We start from the raw sequence: 24,388 nt of genomic DNA on the forward strand, positions 1-24,388 counted from the left end.
TAAAGCCTATTTCTGTCTCATTCTGAATTTCCCCTGACCCAGAGCAACCATGGCAAATGAATTTTTGTTTTGGATTCTTCTAGTGTCTGTCCTTTTAACCTAAAAAAAAAGAACAGAAAACAGAATTGTGTCCTTTTTGACTTACTTTATGCAGTATCTGTTGACTCCTTTCCGTTGTAATGGTACAAGGATAGTCACTGTAGGGCATGGAGCAGGTGGTGACCAAAAACAAACATGGGGTAGCCAATAAAGCTAGTTAACCTCTTAGAAGACAATTATCTATCAAAGACTGTAATCAGAAATTTCCCTGGATCCTGACTGTTTATTTTCCTTGGAGAATAGATTCCATGAGTCCTCCTCTTTACCTTCACTGAACCAGGAAACCTAGTAAAAGTATGACTAGTAATTGCTGTTGATTGGTGCACCTCAAACATTTTCTGGGAGTGCCTCTAGACTACATTAGCAATTTATATGAAGCTCTTGTTTCTGTTTAGAATTACTGCTTGGCGCCTCCATCCACTTGTTATGAGTACCTATGTGGTTCCTATCAAATAAGTAGCTTTTTTAAAAAGCTATGCCAGTAGTCTTAGATGTATGCACTATTATAGTCCTGAACATCCAGCGAGGAAGGGCTGTGGGATTCATTGAGTTCACTTAAAGCTTTACTCTTTAGTCCTTAAAGCATCCAATGTATGAATGGCATCCCTGAATTTGCTTCTTCAATTAAGGTTGAACCTTTGAGCCCTACTCTGTTTTAGATGCTGAGATCTGACTCTCTACTATAAAGCATTGTGCAGTTACGTAGGGGAGATAGCTTATAAACAAGTACCTGAGGAAGTAGGGAAACTCTAGATCTTTCTTTTAGGAGCTCTTAAAACAGCAGTTTCCGAAGACCTAGGGGGTGGGGGACAGTGGGGGAGGGAGGACAGTGGAACCAAAGCTACTTTTATGACAACACTGAGGTGTTATTCGCCATTTTTATTGTGTTGACATTTGCACTCATCCTGTGAAAGCCATGGTGGGTAAAATTGCAACACCATTACAACATATCTGCAGGAGTCAGAAAAATGCTGAGTTTGCTTAAGAGTGTTCCTGAAATGTCAATTTGATTATATCTTGACCCTGTGAGTATACATTTTCTTAATGTTGTGTGTGATGCAACGGAAAGCACACTTCAAGCACCACATGGTTACTGTCTTGAGGAAAAGCCCTCATGCAGTTGTTTTGAGTTGCAACCTGAACTTGGTTTATTTCATGGATCACCATTGTTATTACTTGAAAGGACAGATGACAGTGTCAGTACCCAGGCTTGGTTATATTTGGCAGGTATTTTCTTTGCAGTAAACAAAGCAATCCTGTGTTTGAAGGGGAAGAAACAGTCATTGCCAATGATAAAATTGGAGCTTTCAAGTGAAAATTAGAATTTAAGAAAACTTGTTTCCACCCCTGTGAGCCTAACATTTCACAATATTATATAAAGACTTCTTTGATTAGATTTGCAGCATTATCCAAGACAATCACATTTGTTAATATAATGTAAGAAAATATGTCACCATCTGGCTGAGCTGCGTAACTCAGTAAGCTTTTGTTTTCCAGATACCAATGTATTGATGTTGTAGAATTTTACACAGATAAAAAAGCCATTCAGTGTGCAAGAAAGACCAATGGATTTTAATGTAAAAGCACAAAAAGTTCATTAATATGGTTTCAGATTATACATTGCAGCTGATTTTTAAGAAACTACCACATACTTTGGTGTGGTATCAAATAATATCCACCACTATTTGAAAAGGCTATTAAAATACCCCTTCCCTTTCCAACTGTGTATCTGTAAGCCTGAGTTTTCTTCAACCCAAACAACATCTGGAAACAGATTGAATACTAAAGATTGAGACACTTCCTTGCTTCTCCTAAGTCATTAAAGAGATGTGGAGAAATGTAAAGCAATGCCTCTCACTGAATTTCTGCCTTGTTTTTTGAAAAATACTACTGTTTTCATTTAAAACAGCATGTGAAGGGATTTACTGTTGTTTTAAAATAAATTAATATTTTTTGAATGTCTGACTAACTTTTGAAAGTGGCAAGTGTGGGTATTTACAACCTATAAACAAGCTTTGGGGCTCCTTAAGAATTTTTAGGAGCGTCAAGTGTCTGGACCCTAAAAAGTTTGAAAATCACTCGTTAACATAGCAGTTCTCAAGCTTCAGTGTGCAGCAGAATTCTACAGAGGGCTTGACAAAATGGACTTTCTTCCCACCTCCAGAGTTTATGCATCTGTGTGTCTCAGGGGTATAGAGAATTTTCACATCTTAAAAAGTTCACTGGAGGTACTGAAACTGCTGGTTTGGTGACCACACTACGAGAGCTGTTGCAGTAACGGATTCGTAATGAGACATCATTTTCCTGCTTCTCCAGTTTTTATTTTAAGACAACGCTGATTGTCCTAAGCAAAGCTCAAAATGGCTCTTTTTTTACCCCAGCATTTGTGAGTACTCAGCCTACTCTGATGCTGCGCTGCATGCTGGTTGTGCCTCTCAGCCTTGACAGAGCCTCAAAACTTTTAGAAGGAAAATTAGCTCACGCAATCTAGACACTGAGGTCAGCTCTCTTAATCATGTTTTCTTTCTAAAGAGTATATGTGTGTGTTCTCTATTTCTTCTTATAATTTTGTGTTGTTTAGTTGCTAACTTTCTGTGACCCCCAAGGACTGTAGCCCACGATGCTCCTCTGTCTGTGGGATTTCCCAGGCAAGAATACTGGAGTAGGTTGCCATTTCCTTCTCCAGGGGATCTTCCTGACCCAGGGCTCAAACCTGAGTCTCCTGTATTGCAGGCGGATTCTTTACTGCTGAGGAACTAGGGAAGCCCCTCCTAATTTTAGGTTGCATTAAAATGTAGTTTGATTTTTATGCAGGGATATTTCAAAATTACCTAATTTTGATGATGACGAGAAAAGGTAATATTACATGGATGTTGATGGTTGGCTAGCTCACCAATTCAGGGAACATGAACTTGGGCAAACTCTGGCAGATAGTGAGGGACAGGGAGGCCTAGTGTGCTGCAGTCCATGGAATTGCAAAGAGTCAGACATGATTTAGCGACTGAAGAAAAACACCCTAACATCATATGTTCTAGTACGTTTTAAAATAGCCATAATTATGTACTGCTACTAATTGTGAGGTATTAAATTAGGGGCTCAGTTTTGTCATCTCTAAAATGCAGATATTAGATTAAGTGTAAAATCTCTTCCAGCTTTGGTTCTCAGATGCTATTTATGTTCTAAGTTTTCTTCTCTGCTTTATTGAATGTAGAACCAAGGGACTATTAAGTGCCTTCATATTCATTTAAACTAAAGTGATTAAAATAAGAGTGGTATCACTGTCACCACGGGTTTGGTTCTGAATCATAGATCACTTACTTAGTCTTCAGCTCTAAGATAAAGGCTTCCTTCTCATCTGGAGACTAAGATAGTGGTCTGTGGTTAGAATGAAAGCCTCAGACTCACTGTGACCATGTCTAAGAAGTAGAAAAACAACTGACTCACTGGCCAAGGGCAGATCACAGGATCTTCTTAGGGTTGTCGGTTTAACACCAGAGAGTTAGGTTGATCATGTAATACAGTCTTACTAGAAGAGCCAGGACATAAATGCATTATATATTTAATGTTGCTTTCCTTGGTTGAGCTTATAGAGATAATCTCTTGACTTTTAAAACAATCTTTAATAGCAGATAGTTACTTGTACAGGAAAACTATGGCATGTGCGTATTTCTCCTTCTTTTTAAAAGCCTTTCTAAAATATGTCACTTAAGTGGGATTTTTGTTGTTGTTAATTTTTTGTCTATACATAGACCACCTGTGACCTAACTTACATGTGGGTAAGCATTTTTTTTTTTTAATAGAAGAGACAACTGTTTATGTTGAGGGAATGAACTGATAGTTATTTAGACAATAAATACATAGTAAACCCCACTGTGTCTCAGGCACTATTCCTAGGCACATAGTGTTGAACAGGAGGAACTCATTGACCTCACACAGAAGTGATATTTTAGTGGGGGAGGCTTTTATTTATTTATTTATTTTAATTTAAAAAATGTGAACTGTAATCTACATATAAGTCAGTAGTTCTCAAAGTGAGTTTCTGGACCAGCAGCATTGGCATTACCTGGGAACTTGTTAGGAATGCAGTTTCTGGGGCCCCCAATCCAGACCTAGTCAATGAGAGACTCTGTAGATGGAGCCTGGCCACCTGTCCAGCAAGTCCTATAGGTGCTTCTGATGTCTGCTAACATTCAGAACCAACCATATAGAAACATGCAGAAGAAAATCAAGAGAAGGTAGTGTTTGCATATCATGACAGTAGGGAGAGAGAGCCCGAGAGTGAAAGGGAAAGAGAGGAAGGAATTAATGAAGATGGGCACAGAACGTGTGACACCATTTCTGCCTTAGAGCTGCTCAGTGTAGTGGAAGACAGAAAAATAGCACAACCGGTATGCTAAGGACTCCTTAGAGAATGGAGTACAGTGGAAGTTGCCTGTTAAACATACATTTTCTTTGTGAGAGGAGAGGGGAGATGGCATTTGGGGAATGAGGAAGTAGTTAAAAGCAGCAGGAAAGAAAGGATATTCTAAGCAGAGGAAGTGTGTTCAAAGGTACAGAAGCCTGCAAGCTCTTACCCTGTTTGGGTAAGGGCATATAGCTGGCACGTCTAGAGCACGAGGTATGGATTATGAAGGAGTTTAGATTTCATTCTGCAGGCAGTGATGCACCTTGACGGGAGGACTCGTAGATGTTCAGCCGTCACTTGTGCCTGAGTATGAGGTGATTGACTCCACGTTTTTCCCCATGAAACTCTGGGTCCCCTGGTACCTTTCTGACTCTAGTCTCTTAGATTCTTCCCTTTGCTCCTGTTTGTCTCTGTCACACTGGCCTCTCATTCTTTAACCATGCCAGATAAGCAGCTGCCTCAGGGCATTTGCACAGGACATTTCCCTTCTCTGGGCTCTACTTGCCCAGTTGCCCACATGGCAGCTTCCTCACTCCCTTTACCTCTTTGCTGAAATGCCAACCTTTCCAGTAAGGCCATCTTTGATCTCCCTATTTAAAACTGACTCCCCCCCACCACACACAAGACCTAGACACACTGTATATCCCCCTTTTCTGCTCCATAACATTGAACATCGTCTGACTTCATTTATTTGGTTTATTTCCTGTCTTCACCTTTTTAGAATGTAGGCATCGTGAAGGCATGCATTTTGGTCTGTGCTGAGTCCCCAGCACTTAGAACAGTGCCTGGCACGGCATATACTAGCACTCAGGAAATAGTTATTCAATCAGTGGATAAATGCTTCTTTCATCCAGTCATCTCATCTTCTTTTAAGCTAGAAGTGATTATCACTGTATTTTCTTCCTTCCATAATTTGAACGATTTATCCCCCAAACTGCATTATTTCGCCCTGAGATTATTAACCTGTGGCCAAAACGAAGATTGTTAAGCGTTTTAGTGTTTGGAGCCCTTTGTGCGCTGGGGGCCCGATCCTGTGCCTGACCTGTGAGGAAGATGGAAAGGAGGGTAAGCTTGGGTCCTTGGCCTAAAAATAAAACAGCCCCCCCACACCCCCTAAAAAAATAACCCTGAAAGTGTAGTGTTCCTTGGAAAAGATCAAACCTGAAACAGAATCATCCAAAATATGTCTTATGTTACTATGAGCTCTGTAGTGTAGTTCCAGAGCAGGCTCTGAAAGATGGGTAGGATCTTGGTAAGCTGATGAAGGAAAGGAGGAAAAAAACTTTTAGCAGGGATTAAATCTGAGATGGAGCTTAGACAGGACAGTCAGGAATTAGAGGCCTGCCTGACATCTGGGCTTCCCTGGTGGCTCAGATGGTAAAGAATCTGCCTGCAATGTGGGAGACCTGGGTTCGATCCCTGGGTTGGGAAGATCCCCTGGAGAAGGGAACAGCTACCCATTCCAGTATTCTTGCCTGGAGAATTCCATGGACAGAGGAGCCTGGCAGGCTACAGTCCCTGGGGTCGCAAAGAGTCGGACATGACTGAGTGACTTTCACTTCACTGACTCCTTAGGTTAGGGGTATGATACATAGTAAGGGGGAAATCGAGCAGGTTTGGGAAGGTCTTCTATGCTAGTGTCTCAAGTAAGTCATCAAGCTCTTATCTGCCAGGCACAAATCCTAGTCTGCAGGGTACTTTAGGGAACAAAGCAGGTGTGATTCCTGCTGCCCTGGAGCTTACATTCTAGGGGAGGCACACATGAATTACCAGTATATGTAACGTGTCAATTATTTAATATGTTAGGAGACTACTGCTATAAAAAAGAGAAAAAAGAGTCCAGCAAACAAGATTGGGAGGGGCCCGGCTTGGTGGCAACAGAGAATGGGAAGTCTGTAGCATTAAATGGGTAAGTCTTCGTTGTGGAAAGTGAAAGTTGCTCAGTTGTGTCCGACTCTTTTCGACCCTGTGGCCTGTACAGTCCATGAAATTTTCCAGGCTAGAATACTGGAGTGGGTAGCCTATCCCTTCTCCAGGGCATTTTCCCAACCCAGGAATCGAACCCAGGTCTCCCGCATTGCAGGCAGATTCTTTACCAGCTGAGCCACAAGAGAAGCCCCAACATTGTGGACTGCTGGCTGACTTTTTGGGGGTCATTTTGTTTACGCTTCTAATTTCTTTTCTGTGTTTGGTTGCATTTGTATCCCAACTTCCTCATTTGATAAACTGAGAATATAGCAGTTTGACCATCCAAGACCTCCTCTACAGTCTTAAAATGGAAAGGACAGCAGCCTCTTTACAGGGTGGTTGTGATGATCAAATGATGCAAAACTACATCAAGCGTCTAGCAGAATGCAGCTCACAGAGAAGGTCCTCAGTAAATATTCCTGCCCCAGCCCCAGTTTCAGAACATGCAAGTCTGTGATATGCACCATGGTTGGATTACCTTTTTGTTGATGTTCTTCCCTAACCTCTGAGCTTAATCCCTGTATGCTCTTCTTATTCCCAACTATATTGGAAAAATGCATATAAGCCGGAGGACTTATGGGTTTCCCTAGGCTCTGTCTGCCCATGCCGATCGACGTGGTTTACACCTGGGTGAATGGCACAGATCTTGAACTGCTGAAAGAGCTGCAGCAAGTCAGAGAACAGATGGAGGAGGAGCAGAAAGCAATGAGGTAAAACTGATTGGATTGTTAGAGAACAAAACACAGCACGTTCTATAGTTATAAGTAACAGTACATTTCAGAAGGTAAGATGATGCTCACATTGCTGTTCAGACAAGAATCTGCATCTCAAGTTCATGCCGTTAGAGGATTCTGGCAGTCATGCATCCGACCCTTGTTTCTTGGTGCCCAACGAGGACCTGGCCACTTTGGCAAGATCCTGGCCTCACCCTGCCAGGTGGCCACTGTCTCATGAACGTGGTGCTCTAGGTCTCTGAGGGCCTAAAGGTGGAGAAGCCACCCAAAGGAGGCCTGGTCTTCCTCCTCATTTAGCCTGAGTCCCAGGCATGATAGTTTCATGAAGTCAGGTTTTGTTATGCAAGACAGCTAGATTAGTCCCTTGAAAATAAAACAGACCTGCAGATATAACTTTTCTTTTGATACCTTTACCATTTGATAAAGGTAGTAAAAAGTATATTTGTTACCCTTTTTAATATCAAACAATACACTGTGGAATTAGAAACCGGGGTAGTTGTTTTAATGGAATTTTGATTATTTTATTGACTTTATCTGGGAAGAGTACAGTGGGTTTCCGGAGAACCTTCTGAACCAGAGGTGTGGCTGATGTAATTTCCCCTTCAATTCCTCAGGAGTATTTACTGGGAGTTCCCCTATTCATTTCTTTGTAAATGTTATGGGTGCACCCCAGTTGCCCTGTTATACTGCAACCCATTTGTCTGTCTCTCTCTCTGTTCTCTCTGTGCATAAAAATGACTTTGATAGCCTCATACCAGTTTTACTAGTAAAACGCAAAAGCTTATATTTTAAGTAAATTTTCCTGGTTATAATAGATGGGACATGATAATCTTTGTTGATCGTATCTTATTAAAATGTAGAATTTATTATGCATAAATATTATACACAGTACAGTACTTCTTAACCTACGGTTGGTCCTTGTGGAGTAACCAGGAAAATCAATGTTGTTAAGTTCCCTCATATTCTCATGTAAGGCTAACACTTGTCCATGCGTGTGTGATGAAATCTGTTTCCTTTCACTAGAGAAATCCTTGGGAAGAACACAACAGAACCAACCAAGAAGAGGTAAGCATTTTGATTTTCCTCTCGGGAGTGAAAATCAAAGGAGTGAAGTGAAATGTCCGGGTGTTTCTCCCTTGCTTTTGTTGGCCGCACAGTATTTTTTGCTTGCTCTGTTGCCCCTGTTCAGTCACTCTTCTGCAGCCACTCTTCCCTGAATTAAGTGCATACGCCAGATGAGAACACAAAGGCAGAGCTGATTGAGAGCTCTGATTGTTCTTGTTGGTAGCCAAGGCATTATCGTTTCTAGATGCTTTAGGTAACATTTTTCTTCCTTGCCCTTTCTGTTCATCTGTCTTGATGTGCTGTTCTCTTGGTCCATTCAAATCTAACTTAAACCTAGTGTTTTCATTTATAGAATCTATGCCCATTGTTTAGTTATGTGTTCAATGTATATTTCCTTATCTTTAAAAGCCAACATAATCATATGTCTTATATCTAAGGATTTGGGAAGGAGATTAACCCAATGATAAGAATTAGATTATTTCTCTTCATTGGAATCATATCTGACACTAAATAGGCCCTTAACGCAAGACTGTCTCATGAACAAGCGGAAATCTGGTAAGTGCCATTTGCCCACTGAACCATCAGACTTAAAATAGAAGAGTTATTCATAGAAGTGATCTAGAAGTGCCTTCTGAATCATCTCTTAATGTTAATTATGCATATTTACTTATAAATATCTATTGCTAATACTGTTATTTTTAAATGACTTTTAAATTAAAGCTGTGATGCAACATTACAGAAAGGTCAAGAGGAAAGAAAAAAACAAGTTCACATAATTCTGTGGCCCTCCACAATTATGATCATTTTCTTATTTCGTTTTCATGCACATTTTTATAGTAAACAATTTCTAATCTGTACAGTTTTCTATTCTATTTTTTGTTTTATGTAATCGTACATATATCTGTTATCTTACTACTTCTTACTTATCCATTTTAATAGTTATATAATATTCCATCAGTTCAGTTCAGTTCAGTCACTCAGTCGTGTCCGACACTTTGCAACCCCATGAATCGCAGCACGCCAGGCCTCCCTGTCCATCACCAACTCCCTGAGTTCACTCAAACTCACGTCCATTGAGTTGGTGATGCCATCCAGCCATCTCATCCTCTGTTGTCCCCTTTTCCTTCTACCCACAATCCCTCCCAGCATCAGAGTCTTTTCCAACTAGTCAACTCTTCGCATGAGGTGGCCAAAGTACTGGAGTTTTAGCTTTAGCATCAGTCTTTCCGAAAAACACCCAGGACTGATGTCCTTTAGAATGGACTGGTTGGATCTCCTTGCAGTCCAAGGGACTCTCAAGAGTCTTCTCCAACACCACAGTTCAAAAGCATCAATTCTTCGGCGCTCAGCCTTCTTCACAGTCCAACTCTCACATCCGTACATGACTTCTGGAAAAACCATAGCCTTGACTAGACAGACCTTTGTTGGCAAAGTAATGTCTCTGCTTTTGAATATGCTATCTAGTAAGTAAGCAAGTAAGTAAGTGAAGTCGCTCAGTCATGTCCGACTCTTTGCGACCCTGTGGACTGTAGCCTACCATGCTTCTCCGTCCATGGGATTCTCCAGGCAAGAATACTGGAGTGGGTTACCATTTCCTTCTCCAGGGGATCTTCCCGACCCAGGGATTGAACCCAGGTCTCCCGCATTGGAGGCAGACGCTTTAACCTCTGAGCCACCAGAGAAGACGAATATGCTATCTAGGTTGGTCATAACTTTCCTTCCAAGGAGTAAGCGTCTTTTAATTTCATGTCTGCAGTCACCATCTGGAGTGATTTTGGAGCCCAGAAAAATAAAATCTAACACTGTTTCCACTGTTTCCCCATCTATTTGCCATGAAGTGATGGGACCAGATGCCATGATCTTCGTTTTCTGAATGTTGAGCTTTAAGTCAACTTTTTCACTCTCCTCTTTCACTTTCATCAGGAGACTCTTTAGTTCCTCTTCACTTTCTGCCGTAAGGGTGGTGTCATCTGCATATCTGAAATTATTGATATTTCTCCCGGCAATCTTGATTCCAGCTTGTGCTTCTTCCAGCCCAGCGTTTCTTGTGATGTATTCTGCATAGAATTTAAATAAGCAGGGTGACAGTATACAGCCTCTACATACTCCTTTTCCTATTTGGAACCAGTCTGTTGTTCCATGTCTAGTTCTTTTTTTTTTTTCCCATGTCTAGTTCTAACTGTTGCTTCCTGACCCGCATATAGGTTTCTCAAGAGGCAGGTTAGGTGGTCTGATCTTCCCATCTCTTTCAGAATTGTTCACAGTTTATTGTGATCCACACAGTCAAAGGCTTTGGCATAGTTAATAAAGCAGAAATAGATGTTTTTCTGGAACTCTCTTGCTTTTTCCATGATCCAGCAGATGTTGGCAATTTGATCTCTGGTTCCTCTGCCTTTTCTAAAACCAGCTTGAACATCTGGAAGTTCATGGTTCACATATTGCTGAAGCCTGGCTTGGAGAATTTTGAGCATTTCTTTACTAGCATGTGAGATAAAGTATACTATAGTTTGCTAAATGTTGGGAACTGCTGTATTTTCATTATTGATGCTATATGTGGGTCTGTGGCATTTTCTGTGTGTGGGTTTGTTTGCTTTTCCTGTTTTTGTTTCTCTTCTACTTGAACTACATTCTTGGACGTAAACTACCTAGGAGGAACCATGTGTGTGTTTTCATGGGTCTGATGGAAGTATTGGTGTGTGTGTGTGTGTGTGTGTGTGTGTGTTAGTCGCTCAGTCTTGTCTGACTCTTTGTGACCCTGTGGACTGTAGCCTGCTAGGCTGCTCTGTCCATGGAGTTCTCCAGGCAAGAACACTGGAGTGGGTTGCCGTTCCCTTCTCCAGGGTATCTTTCTGACCCAGGGATCAAAGCTAGGTCTCCTGCATTGCAGGCAGATTCTTTACTATCTGAGCCACCAGGGAAGCCCACGGGTGTACATAATATATGTGTATATATTAGCAAATTGCTTTTGCAAAGAGGAAATGAGGAATTCATCTGGAGGGACACCGCAGAGTTTGAGAAGGGTAGGCATGCTACACTTGGATGAACATTGCCTCTTCATATTTTGAGGGGTGCTAATTTAATAAGCTAAAGGTCATCGTTTTCTTTGCATTTCTTTGACCACTGATGAAGTTGCACAATTTCATGTATTGTTTATTAACTGGTCATAGCTCCTACCTTCTGAATTCTCTGTGTCCATTGACTGTTATTCTAGGTATTTCTTATATTTAGGCAGGAATATTTCATGTAAATTCATCACACCTTGTTACATTTGCTTTTGTTTGCATTGTGTCCTGTTATATTCAGTGTACTCAATTGTATTCTAGTTGGAATTGGTAAACTGTATCTGATAAGATGACATTGTTAACCAGAATTTATCTACTTCCTTATGTAATAATGGGCTTTACTGGAGTTACAGATAATGTTGAAAACAATAATAATGAAATGCTTAACTTCTTATACACCTTTGAGTTAGTAAATTTTGTGGCAGTCTTATTTTATTAATAGGAGTTTGAAAGCTCTATGTTTTGAGTTGTACTTGTTTAATAATTTTCTCCCATACTTGCTAACTTACTAAATTTTTATATTCTTGAAATAGAACTCCTTGTTTATTGAGCATTTATGATTTTTAAATAAAACACAGAAGAAACATCTGTAAAATTTAGTAGGAACCAGTGGGCTTCTCAGCATTGTTTACCTTTTTCAAGCACGTAGTTGTGAGTATGTTCCTGTCTTTCCAGTGAGAAGCCTCTGGAGTGTTTGCTGACGCACTGCATTAAGGTGCCAATGCTTGTCCTGGACCCAGCCCTGCCCGCCAACATCACACTGAAGGACCTGCCGTCTCTTTATCCTTCTTTTCATTCTGCCAGTGACGTATTCAACGTTGCAAAACCAAAAAACCCTTCCACTAACGTCTCAGTTGTTGTTTTCGACACTACCAAGAATGGTAAGATCTTCTTGTGGGTATTTTAAAGTCTTGATATCATTGGATGCTGGGATAACAAAAGTTTGAATGGAACTTTTGATTAAGTTGAATTGATTAAGTTTTTTAAAAATGCCTGATAAACTAATAAATAACAAGGGAAGCAGAAGAGCTGCCACTGTATTTCAGAAAGGGGTTATATATATTTCATTCTATGTAACACACATGCCAGCCTGAATGCTGAGGTCAGGTCTTGAAACCTGGAACTCACTTTTACTGTATTCTCTTGGCTCTGAGTTATTCTGGAGGCTTTTTTCTTTTTTTAAAGCATGTAATTCCTCAGCGAGGTTGTCTTCTGCTGCTTGGACTGACCATACTTGGAGCGTTCTTGCTGAATGTTCTGAAACGTCTGGTTACGCAGTTGATTTGGCCAGATAATACTATTACATTTGTAATTCTTGCATAAACCCTGCACGCACATCCTTAGAGATCCCATCCTCCCATCTGGCCACTGAGCTGCTGAGCCCCATGCCTGTGTCTCCTTCAGTAATCCTTCCTCTTGTCTCTTATCCTTCCTCAGCACTGAGCCACTCTCCCTGGAACCTCTGTTTTCACTTGAGTAAGATGAAAGCTGTCTCATTCCCTTTACAGTTCTGTTCTCAAGTTCTCATTCTTTAAAGGTTGTACCTCCCAGCTTGAATCTTTGGAACTATCTTTGACCTGTTCTTACTCTAATCAGTAATCAGCCGCATCCTACTGAGCTGCTCTTTTTTGCAAGACTCTTATCTTTCATACTTAATCAGATTTCCTCTACACGAGACCAAATTTCTTCACTCAGTTCCAGTAATAGAGTCCAGTCTGCTCTGTCTACCTCTAAAGTTCTTTTCAGATCTGTCCAGCGCATAACTGATAAAATCAGTGTTTTCCATTCTGTTTACAGTTGCTCTCTCTTTGGAGAGAATAATAGTAGTATGTATTTGTTTTTTACATGGATACAAACCCTCTTGCTGGTGGTACAGATTGAGGTTTAATTGCCTCGGTCCTGCCTGTCATCCCTTGCTTCCCAGCCCTCCTTGCATCTCCTCGCAAATGTCAAGCATCTTCACACACAGATATGGGGTTGCCTGTCCCATTCTTCTTCCTCTCCCAGCCTATCTCCTGTTCTTCATGTGTGTGTGTGTGTGTGTGTGTGTGTGTTTGGCTGTGCCACATGGCTTGTGGGATCTTAGTTCCCTGACCAGGGATCGAACCCTGGCCCTCGGCACTGAAAGCACAGAGTCCTAACCACTGGACCACCAGGGAATTCCCGCCATCTCCAGTTCTTTCCAGCCCCATGAGGATCCTGGACTAGTACATTCACAATGATTTTATTTTTCTGTATCCCTGTAGTACTTGTAATCTAACTCACAACTTAGTTTTGACTGCATAGGAATTTATGGGGTTCTCATCTAATTTCTTCAGAGCAGAAACCTCCTCACCAGTTTGTGTACTGAACAGTGTCTAACATAGTGCTCATTTCCTGGGACTTATTATTTGTGATTTGAAAAGTCCAAGTGCAGACATCTCCCCCTTCACATTACCAACCTGTTTCTGAACTATTTTGTATAGAAACTTTTTTTTTTAATTTATGCTATATTTTTAAATATATAGGGAAAATAAAGTAAAGTAAATGTTGCTCCGTCGTGTCCGACTCTTTGTGACCCCATATATAGGGAAAGTAAAAGGATAATTTTTGACAAATTTAACAAGTTACCTGATTTATTGTTTGGCTGAGTTTAGCTTTCAGTTCAGTTCAGTTATGTCCAACTCTTTGTGACCCCATGGACTGTAGCACCCCAGGCTTCCCTGTCTATCACCAACTCCCAGAGCATACTCAAACTCATGTCCATTGAGTCAGTGATGCCATCCAACCATCTCATCCTCTGTCGGCCTGCCTACAGTCTTTCCCAGCATCAGGGTCTTTTCCAATGAGTCAGTTCTTCACATCAGGTGGCCAGAGTATTGGAGTTTCAGCTTCAGCATCAGTCCTTCCAATGAATATTCAGGACTGATTTCCTTTAGGATAGACTTGTTGGATCTCCTTGCAGTCCAAGGGACTCTCAAGAGTCTTCTCCAGTACAACAGTTCAAAAGCATCAATTCTTCAGCACACAGCTTTTTTTATAGTCCAACTCTCACATCCGTACATGACTACTGGAAAAACCATAGCTTTGACTAGACGGACCTTTGTTGGCAAAGTAATGTCGCTGCTTTTCAGTATGCTGTCTAGGTTGATCGTGGCTTTCCTTCCAATGAACAAGCGTCTTTTAATTTCATGGCTGCAGTCACCACCTGCAGTGATTTTGGAGCCCCCAAAAATAAAGTCTCTCACTGTTTCTGTTTTTTCCCCATTTGTTCGCCATGAAGTGACTGGACTGGATGCTATAATCTTAGTTTTCCTAATATTGCATTTTAAGCCAACTTTTTCACTCTCCTCTTTCACTTTCATCAAGAGGCTCTTTAGTTCTTTGCTTTCTGCCATAAGGGTGGTGTCATCTGCATATCTGAGGTTATTAATATTTCTCCCAGCAATCTTGATTCTAGCTTGTGCTTCATCCAGCCCGGCATTTCACATGATGTACTCTGCATATAAGTTAAATAAACCGGGTGACAGTTTGCAGCCTTGACATACTCCTTTCCCAATTTGGAACTGGTCTGTTGTTCCATATCCAGTTCTAACTGTTGCTTCTCGACCCGCATACAGATTTCTCAGGAGGCAGGTCAGGTGATCTGGTATTCCCATCTCTTTAAGAATTTTCCACAGTCTGTTATGATCCACACAGTTAAAGGCTTTGGAGTAGTCAATAAAGCAGAAGTAGATTTTTTTTTTGTACTTTGCTTGCTTTTTCAGTGATCCAGTGGATATTGGCAATTTACTCTGATAACACTTCACCAGAAGAGAAAAAGGAATGATATTATGTTAGCAATTATAACTCAGTTATAAAGTCTATGGAGAGAATCTTGGGTTTTCCTCTACTCATTTTATGACATGTCAAAGATGTAAAAGATTGTAAAGTTTGGGGTTTCTGTGTCAGTCCAGTGGTTAAGACTCCACACTTCTGATGTGTGGGTTTGATCACTGGTCAGGGAACTCAGATCCCATATGTGGCCAAAAAAAAGGACTGTAAAGTGTGATATAGGTAAGATTCATAGTAAGTAGTAGTCTCTTAAACACTGGTTTTTAATTTCCACCTGGGTTTTTATTTGACTGTCTTGCTTATCACATTGACTCATTTAGTAAATATTTGTTGAGCTACTGCTCTGACTTGGTGGTTGTTTTAGGCAAACAGCAGAGGAAAAAAGGGCACATTCCTGCCTTCATGTAGCTTCCATTTTTAGTAGGCCACAAACTCATTCCTTTGTCATGCTTAGGTATCTACATCACGGATAGCAGAATTGTTCCGTAAAGGACCAGGTAGTAAATAGTTCAGGCTTTGTGAGCTAAGAGGCAAAATGCCAGATATCATGTAGGTATTTGTATAAACATTCAACTGTTTTAAAATGTTAACATTGTTTTTAGATTGGGGCCATGCTGAATCCAGTAATGGCTAAATTTTGGACCATGGACTGCCAAACCCTGATCTAGATTAAGAAATTTTAGCCATGTTTGGCATTTTAAAGATAATCTCATTTAACCTCTTTCCGGTTAATTATTGAGATCTGTTGGGTTTTTTTTTTTTCCCTTTGAAATGTGTCATTTCTGCCCTCTCCTGATCACCCTACTTCTGTTGTGTCCTTGACTGCCGATTGTGTCCAGGACTTCAGCAGGCACACAGTCCAGCCCTGCAGCCAAGACCCGCATCTCCTCGGCAAAATGGGTTTTCCAGTCAAGCTTATCTCCTTTGATGTTTAGGAAATGAATTTCCTCCTGTGACAATTGATTCTGCCTCTGGGCTACATTGATTTTTATGAGGAACTAAAAAGTGCTTCCTTATAGCTGTCTCACACTGGTTCCGTTTGTACCCTTGGGGTCCTTATGGAGCTAATCCCTGTCCTGTGTAACATTTCTTCTTCCTTTAACTGTCTCTTAGGTACTTGACTGCACCCTAGTTTGCTCCTCACAGAATGAACTTTAGTTTCTATTACCTTTAAAGTGTTTCAGCTAGAGTTGAACACTATTCCAGCGTGGTTCAGTCTTCAAAGAGATTGGGACTATTTCTTCACTGTTTATCAAGTGCATACTATATGCCAGATGGAGAAGTGAACAGATGGACAGAAATCTCTGCCCTCATCAAATTTACCTCTTGGCACAGGAATCAGACAACTGATGCACATACAGGTTAAATCCTATAGTTTGAGGATGAATGCTGTAGAGACAAATAGGACAGGGGAAACTGGAGGGGGAGGGCAGATTCCCTGAGAAGGGGATTTTTGATGAAAACTTGAAGGAGGTGAGAGAGCCTGCCACATGAGTATGTGGGCAAGCAGTGCTTCTCCATGTATTCCCTACATACAAGGAAAGTGGAATAGCCAGTGGAAAGCCCCTGAGGCAGGAGTCTGTCTGTCATGTTCAAAGAAGAGCAGGGAGGCCAGTGTGGCTAGGATAGAGTGAACAAGGAGGAGAGAGCAAGAGATGAGCCCAGAGAAGTAACAGGCACCAAATGGTACATGTTAGCCATGACAGGCTTTTGCTTTTAAATCAGACTGTGTTGAGGAATCAATCATTGAAGGGTTTTGTGATCTGAGTTATGTTCCAGAAGAATCAGTCTGGCTGCTATAGTGGGAATAGACTGAGGAGGGGCAAAGGTTGTAATAATTGAGGTAAGAAGGAAAGGGGCTTGGATCAGTGTGGTGGTGAGAAGTGGTTAGATTTTAGACATTTTGAAGGTCAACTCAATAGGGTTTCCTAATGGGTTGGTGCTAGGGAGTATCACCCTTAAGCCCCTCTCCTGCTCAGAAGCACAACGTTAGGAGGAAATTCAGTATGGCCTTAGCATTACTGACTCATCCTGAACTCACTGTCAAGTAAAACTCCTCTAAGTCTTTCTAAAAAACTTACATTTACTGACTCAAATACCTATTTTATTTATTTTTTTTAATTTTTATTTTTCTTCAAGTTCAGTTCAGTTCAGTCACTCAGTCGTGTCCGACTCTTTGCGACCCCATGAATCGCAGCACGCCAGGCTTCCCTGTCCATCACCATCTCCCGGAGTTCATTCAGACTCACGTCCATCAAGACCGTGATGCCATCCAGCCATCTCATCCTCTGTCGTCCCTTTCTCCTCCTTCCCCCAATCCCTCCCAGCATCAGGGTCTTTTCCGATGAGTCAACTCTTCGCATGAGGTGGCCAAAGTACTGGAGCTTCAGCTCTAGCATTATTCCTTCCAAAGAAATCCCAGGGTTGATCTCCTTCAGAATGGACTGGTTGGATCTCCTTGCAGTCCAAGGGACTCTCAAGAGTCTTCTCCAACACCACAGTTCAAAAGCAGCAATTCTTCGGCTCTCAGCTTTCTTCACAGTCCAACTCTCACATCCATACATGACCACAGGAAAAACCATAGCCTTGACTAGACGGACCTTAGTCGTCAAAGTAATGTCTCTGCTTTTGAATATACTATCTAGGTTGGTCATAACTTTCCTTCCAAGGAGTAAGCGTCTTTTAATTTCATGGCTGCAGTCACCATCTGCGGTGATTTTGGAGCCCAGAAAAATAAAGTCTGACACTGTTTCCACTGTTTCCCCATCTATTTGCCATGAAGTGATGGGACCGGATGCCATGATTTTCGCTTTCATCAAGAGGCTTTTTAGTTCCTCTTCACTTTCTGCCATAAGGGTGGTGTCATCTGCATATCTGAGGTTATTGATAAAGATTCCTTTTAATTTATACTTGGTTTTGTTTTGTTGCCCAGTTAAAGATCTTACCTTTACTTGTAGGAGACTTTATTTTGCTAGAATTGACTGATGGTTCTAAACAGTCAAGGACTTTGGGGAACCCTTGGTCTGTTACCCAGGGTAATAGCTTCTCTGTTGGCCTCCTGTAAGCCCACACATTTCACAAGCATCACTTCTGTATCTTCCAAAACCTTGATGGATTATTGAACAAGACAGAACCTATAGCAGACCTCCAAAACCCCTCTCTGGGTTGACTGTAGCTTTTATAATTTTATACTCTCTGGTCAGAATTGGTTATAACCTGCCTAACTTGAGATCTAGTCTCTTTTAGACCCATAAAGATGACATGAAGTGTTGTTTAGCTGCCTTCCTGAGATTATGAACAAATACGTATTGTGCAACTCTTCTAATTGTCTGATCGGCCGGTATTGTTGTTCAGTTGCTAAGTCATGTTTGACTATTTGTGACCCTATGGACTGCAGCACGCCAGGCTTCCATGTCCGTCATCAACTCCTGGAGGTTGCTCAAACTCAAGTCCATTGAGTCGGTGATGCCATCCAACTATCTTATCCTCTGTCGCCCTCTACTCGTCCTGTCTTCAATCTTTCCCAGCATCAGGGTCTTTTCCAATGAGTTGGCTCTTTGCATCAGGTGGCCAGAGTATTAGATCTTCAGCTTCAGTATGAGTCCTTGCAGTGAATATTCAGGGTTGATTTCTTTTAGGATTGACTGGTTTTTATCTCCTTGCAGTCCAAGGGACTCTCAAGAGTCTTCTCCAGCACCACAATTTGAAAGCACCAATTCTGTGTTGGTCAGCCTTTTTTATGATTCAACACTCACATCCATACATGACTACTGGAAAAACCATAGCTTTGACTATATGGACCTCTGTCAGCAAAGTGATATCTCTACCTTTTAATACACTGTCTAGATTTGTTATAGCTTTCCTTCCAAAGAACAAGCATCTTTTAATTTCATGGCTGCAGTCACCATCCACAGTGATTTTGGAGCCCAAGAAAATAAAATCTGTCACTGTTTCCACTCTTCCTCTGTGTGTTTGCCATGAAATGATCTACCAGTCTAGAATCCACCTTATCAACGGGAGAGACAGATGCAGACAGAGTGAGGTGTGTATCTGCTAAATTTATCCATAATGAACTCATGTTGTTAGCACTCAGTGCTTCCATTAAAGATAAGCAGTATATTGTGAATATTCCTATTCCTGTTCTCCAGTACTCACCAACTATGTTTTTATGGTACATTTGAGACTCTTGCCCAGGGTTGACATCCATCTTGCAGGCTATAATCTGTAGACCCTGCTTTCTGTGTCTGTTTTGAGAATGAGAATTCCAGCCTTCTGATCTCTCCTGTTTTCCACGATCTCCAGATGTCAGCAGGTTTGCTGACTTCACTTGTCGCCGTCACTTGACACCTGTCTCCTGGTAGGCATGTGTCATCACTTTCCTTGCTTGTGCATGCTTAGTTGCTCAGTCATGTATGACTCTTGGCGACCCCATGGACTGTAGCCTGCTAGGCTCCTCTGTCCAGGGGATTTCTGAGGCAAGAATACTGGAATGGGTTGCCATTTCCTATTCCAGGGGATTGTCCCAACCCAGGGATTGAACCCAGGTCTCCTGTGTTAGCAGGTGGATTCTTTACCACTGCACCACCTGGGAAGCCTATCACCCTCTCTCCTGCTGCTGCTGCTGCTGCTAAGTCGCTTCCGTCGTGTCCGACTCTGTGTGACCCCATAGACGGCAGCCCACCAGGTTCCCCCGTCCCTGGGATTCTCCAGGCAAGAACACTGGAGTGGGTTGCCATTTCCTTGTCAATGCATGACAGTGAAAAGTGAAAGTGAAGTCGCTCAGTCATGTCCAACTCTTAGCGACCCCATGGACTGCAGCCTTCCAGGCTCCTCTGTCCATGGGATTTTCCAGGCAGGAGTACTGAAGTGGGTGCCATTGCCTTCTCCTATCACCCTCCCTCATTTGTATATGTTCAGTTCAGTTCAGTTGCTCAATCATGTCCGACTCTTTTCAACCCCATGAACCGCAGCACGCCAGGCCTTCCTGTCCATCACCAACTCCCGGAGTTCACTCAGACTCACGTCCATCGAGTCCGTGATGCCATCCAGCCATCTCATCCTCTGTTGTCCCTTTCTCCTACTGCCCACAATCCCTCCCAACATCAGAGTCTTTTCCAGTGAGTTAACTCTTCTCATGAGGTGGCCAAAGTACTGCAGTTTCAGCTTCAGCATCATTCCTTCCAAAGAAGTCCCAGGGCTGATCTCCTTCAGAATGGACTGGTTGGATCTCCTTGCAGTCCAAGGGACCCTCAAGAGTCTTCTCCAACACCACAGTTCAAAAGCATCAATTCTTCGGCACTCAGCTTTCTTCACAGTCCAACTCTCACATCCATACAAGACTACTGGAAAAACCATAGCCTTGACTAGATGGACCTTTGTTGGCAAAGTAATGTCTCCGCTTTTCAACATGCTGTCTAGGTTGGTCATAACTTTTCTTCCAAGGAGTAAGTGTCTTTTAATTTCATGGCTGCAGTCACCATCTGCAGTGATTTTGGAGCCCCAAAAAATAAAGTCTGACACTGTTTCCACTGTTTCCCCATCTATTTGCCATGAAGTGATGGGACCGGATGCCATGATCTTCATTTTCTGAATGTTGAGCTTTAAGCCAGTTTTTTCCCTCTCTTTCACTTTCATCAAGAGGCTTTTTAGCTCCTCTTCACTTTCTGCCACTCCCTACCCCCAAGTTAATCTGCTCTAATCACATTTTCTGAATCACAGGAGCTCACTGTGACTCGGGGAATCCCCAGGCCCTACAGTGGCTTCCCACCGTCCATCTATCAATAAATGTCACTGGCCTGGCTTTCAAGGGCCCCTTCTGGTTGCCCTCTTTTCCTCGTACCCACCACTCCCAAATGTTTTACTCTGGTCAAACAATTTTATTTTTTAAATGCAACTTGTCGATGTTTGATGTTTGGTCCTACCTCTCTGATTCCTGTCAATCTTTCGTTTCTGTTTCCTCTGCACACAGGAGCCTCTCCTTCAGTACTGCAGAATTACAGTGGGTTACAATAGTTCCCCTTTTGTTGGATGGGTTAATTTTGTCTCCCCCAAGTACCTTTCTTTTGAGACCATGTATTATACTGGTTTCAGTTCAGTTCAGTCGCTCAGTCGTGTCTGACTCTTTGCAACCCCATGGACTGCAGCTTCCCTGTCCATCACCAACTCCCGGAGCCTACTCAAACTCATGTCCATTAAGTTAGTGATGCCATCCAACCATCTCATCCTCTGTCGTCCCCTTCTCCTCCTGCCCTCAATCTTTTCCAGCATCAGGGCTTTTCAAATGAGTCAGCTCTTCACATCAGGTGTCCAAAGTACGGGAGTTTCAGCTTCAGCATCAGTCCTTCCAATGAATATTCAGGACTGATTTCCTTTAGGATGGACTGGTTGGATCTCCTTGCAGTCCAAGGGACTCTCAAGAGTCTTTTCCACCACCATAGTTCAAAAGCATCGATTCTTCGGCGATCAGCTTTCTTTATGGTCCAGCTCCCACACCCATCCATGACCACTGGAAAATTTGACAGCTCTCAAAATGCCTTGTACAGTGTCCTGCCAGACATCATGGTTACATATTCATTAAAATCATGCTTGTTTATTGTATTTTTTGTTGTAGTTGAAGATGCCCAGGCTGGAATGTTTAAAGGAAACAGCAGACAGACAGTTTGGAGGGGCTATTTGGTATGTTACTTCAAATTAGCTGTATTTTTGCAATCCATTAGAGTAAAAGTGTGAGAAATAAAGCTGTTTTACTTAGAGAGGCTTTTTAATGTTTACTTTCCCTCTAAGCCTAGCTTTCCAGTACTAGTATTGATTTAAATAATCATGCCATTCTTGTTTTGAAGTGTGTGTGATGCAATAATAGTTCTTTCCTAGTTTTCTCAGCTGTAAGTTTTCACCAGCCTTATGATCTGGAAAGTGAGCTGTGTTTTTCCTGTTCTTATTTTAGACAACAGATAAGGAAGTCCCTGGGCTAGTGCTAATGCAAGATTTGGCTTTCCTGAGTGGATTTCCACCGACATTCAAGGAAACAAATCAACTAAAAGCAAAATTGCCAGAAAATCTTTCTTCTAAAATAAAACTGGTAAGAGCTTAGAAAATAGAGCAATTAGTATAGCACATGCCTCTTCTTGGCAGCCCCTTCCGTTATATTAATAGTACAGCTGACAAGAAGAAGCAGAGAGGGGGAATTCCCTAGTAGTCCAGTGGTTAGGACTCTGCTTTTACTGTTGAGGGTCCAGGTTCAATCCCTGGTTGGGGAACTAAGATTCGATAAACTGAGTGGCGTAGCCAAAAAATAAATCAAAAAACCCAAATGAAGCAAAGAGATTCTCCATTCTGTCACATATGCTGTTGCGAAGACAGCTTTTTATTTGTAGAAAGAAGATTCTGGGGTTTTTTACTCTTAATTTTACTTTTAATTACAAATTTTAGGAGTCTGACTTGGATTGTAGGTTTCCCAGGCAGAATAAGGATTCATTTGTTTAACAAAGGAGCGTCTGTGTGGGTCAGGTGCTGTTACAGCTGCTGAGAATGTAGCAGCGGACAGAAGTCCCGGTGGCAGTGTGAGCGTGGAAGGAGGGGTGGGGGAGACCCAGCACGTGTTTGTAAGTACACACAGGCCCCAACCTGTGGACTTACTTAGAGCTTCCACTCACATAGGGGAATGCTGCAGATACTTGGAAATTTTATAATGGGAGCCCTTCATTCCTTAATAGCTAGCTGAGCCACAAACATATTTAGTATTTATACATGTTAACTCTTCACACTTGAACAGCAAGCCCATCTGTTAGAGTTGACTTCAGAGGCTGTGACATGTGTTAACCTTTCTTGTCCTTGGAGCCATGTGTCTGATTGATGTAGGGCACAGGTTGTATGGGTGTACCATCATTTTGACCTTCTGTCAGGATGCCTGCTGTTCTGTCAGCAGTAGCCTGGGTTGTACAGTATAAATGCTTCCTCCCTCAGGATGGAGGGCATACAGGCCTTGGTTCAGAATTTGCTAGGCTCCACTCTTCCTGATTTTACAAAGAAATGTTCTCTAAATTCTGCCACAGTTTTTAGCTTCCTGCTTCTTCCCTCTGTCTCCTGTTGATGTCATTTAACAATGGGGAGGTGAAGGGATGGAGGTGGAGGTAGTGGCGGGGAGAGCTGTGACTAGGGGGTTATTGAGTTTACGTCTGGACCGTGTTTTCTATCTGCCTGTCCAAGTTCCCTTTCTTTCCTTTCCCCTTAAGTGTTTCACTGTTTTAAGATACTTTGTATTACCTTTGTAAATACCTTGGTAATATGAATGACATTTCTGTCTTTTCTTCATATTATCCCCCATAATTTTCTTTCTGGTACCTGGAAATACGGTAATGCCCAGCCCAATAAGGGTTGAATTATTTCTTAATATGTAGTTTTTTCTTAAAATAAATAATTATATTCCTCCTTCCCCTGAATTATTTTTAGTATGGATTTGGGCAGATAAAACCATAGATCAGCATTTATTCGGCTTCTTGGCTTCCTAGCTGTTAGTTGTACAGGTGTAGACTTAGTGTCTGTACTTTTGACCAGCCAATCTGCTGCTGGGTGGGCGTGGCCTGCCAAAAGATCCAAGTTGTGGTCACCGCTTTGGTAGGCTAGTTTGGGGCAGTGTGGAGTGGTGAGTGGCAGGAGAGGCAGGGAGGAGCAGGACTTGAATTAGGCAGTAGAACCCCAGGCTCTGTCCATGGGGACGTCCCTTCCTCCGCCAGTCACCCGGCTGGAGGTTGACCTGGAGTCCCCAGACCTGTTGTTGTGGAGGCTGGCACCTCCTGGGGGATCCAGCCAGATATTCACAGTATTTATTGCAGCTCATTGTCACAGTGCCAGCACCTGTGATTGGCTTCAGGAATAAGGGCTTCTGATTTTTGGAGGCTCAAGAGAAAATGAGAAAGAGGAAGCACAGAAAGATGGTGGTGTCAGCACTGAAGCCTGGTTCTCCAAGGCACTGTCTTTCCTTGGGTCCTACTTCTTGGTTCTATTACGGGCACCCTGAGAATGAAGTTTCCAACCACTGGGTTCCCAGTTTAGCATTGATTAAACACCTGCTATGTGCCAGGGACTGCCAAGGATAACCGAGTGAAACCAGCCCAGCCACTGCTGCCACAGCCCAACAAGACATTCAGGTTCCACAAGGGCCTTGGCAGTGGTGCCAGTGATGAGAATAGTTCCAGAGCCATCTGAGAAGCCCTCAGCCTGACCCGGTGACTTATTAGCTCCTG

At 42.2% G+C, this 24,388-nt stretch overlaps 1 protein-coding gene across 1 annotated transcript in view; it reads left to right on the plus strand.

Moving 5' to 3' along the window:
- GNPTAB (N-acetylglucosamine-1-phosphate transferase subunits alpha and beta) overlaps positions 1–24,388 on the plus strand; it is an 82,198-nt gene that overhangs the window by 28,787 nt on the left and 29,023 nt on the right. Inside the window, exons 3-7 of the mRNA XM_040234869.1 lie at positions 7,063–7,182; positions 8,230–8,271; positions 12,009–12,214; positions 21,757–21,821; positions 22,090–22,224. Of these exons, the coding sequence (XP_040090803.1) occupies positions 7,063–7,182; positions 8,230–8,271; positions 12,009–12,214; positions 21,757–21,821; positions 22,090–22,224 (568 nt within the window). The remainder of the gene's footprint in view (positions 1–7,062; positions 7,183–8,229; positions 8,272–12,008; positions 12,215–21,756; positions 21,822–22,089; positions 22,225–24,388) is intronic.

The sequence above is a fragment of the Oryx dammah genome, unplaced genomic scaffold (genome assembly GCF_014754425.2).
Source record: "Oryx dammah isolate SB20612 unplaced genomic scaffold, SCBI_Odam_1.1 HiC_scaffold_29, whole genome shotgun sequence".
Taxonomy (NCBI): Eukaryota; Metazoa; Chordata; class Mammalia; order Artiodactyla; family Bovidae; genus Oryx; species Oryx dammah.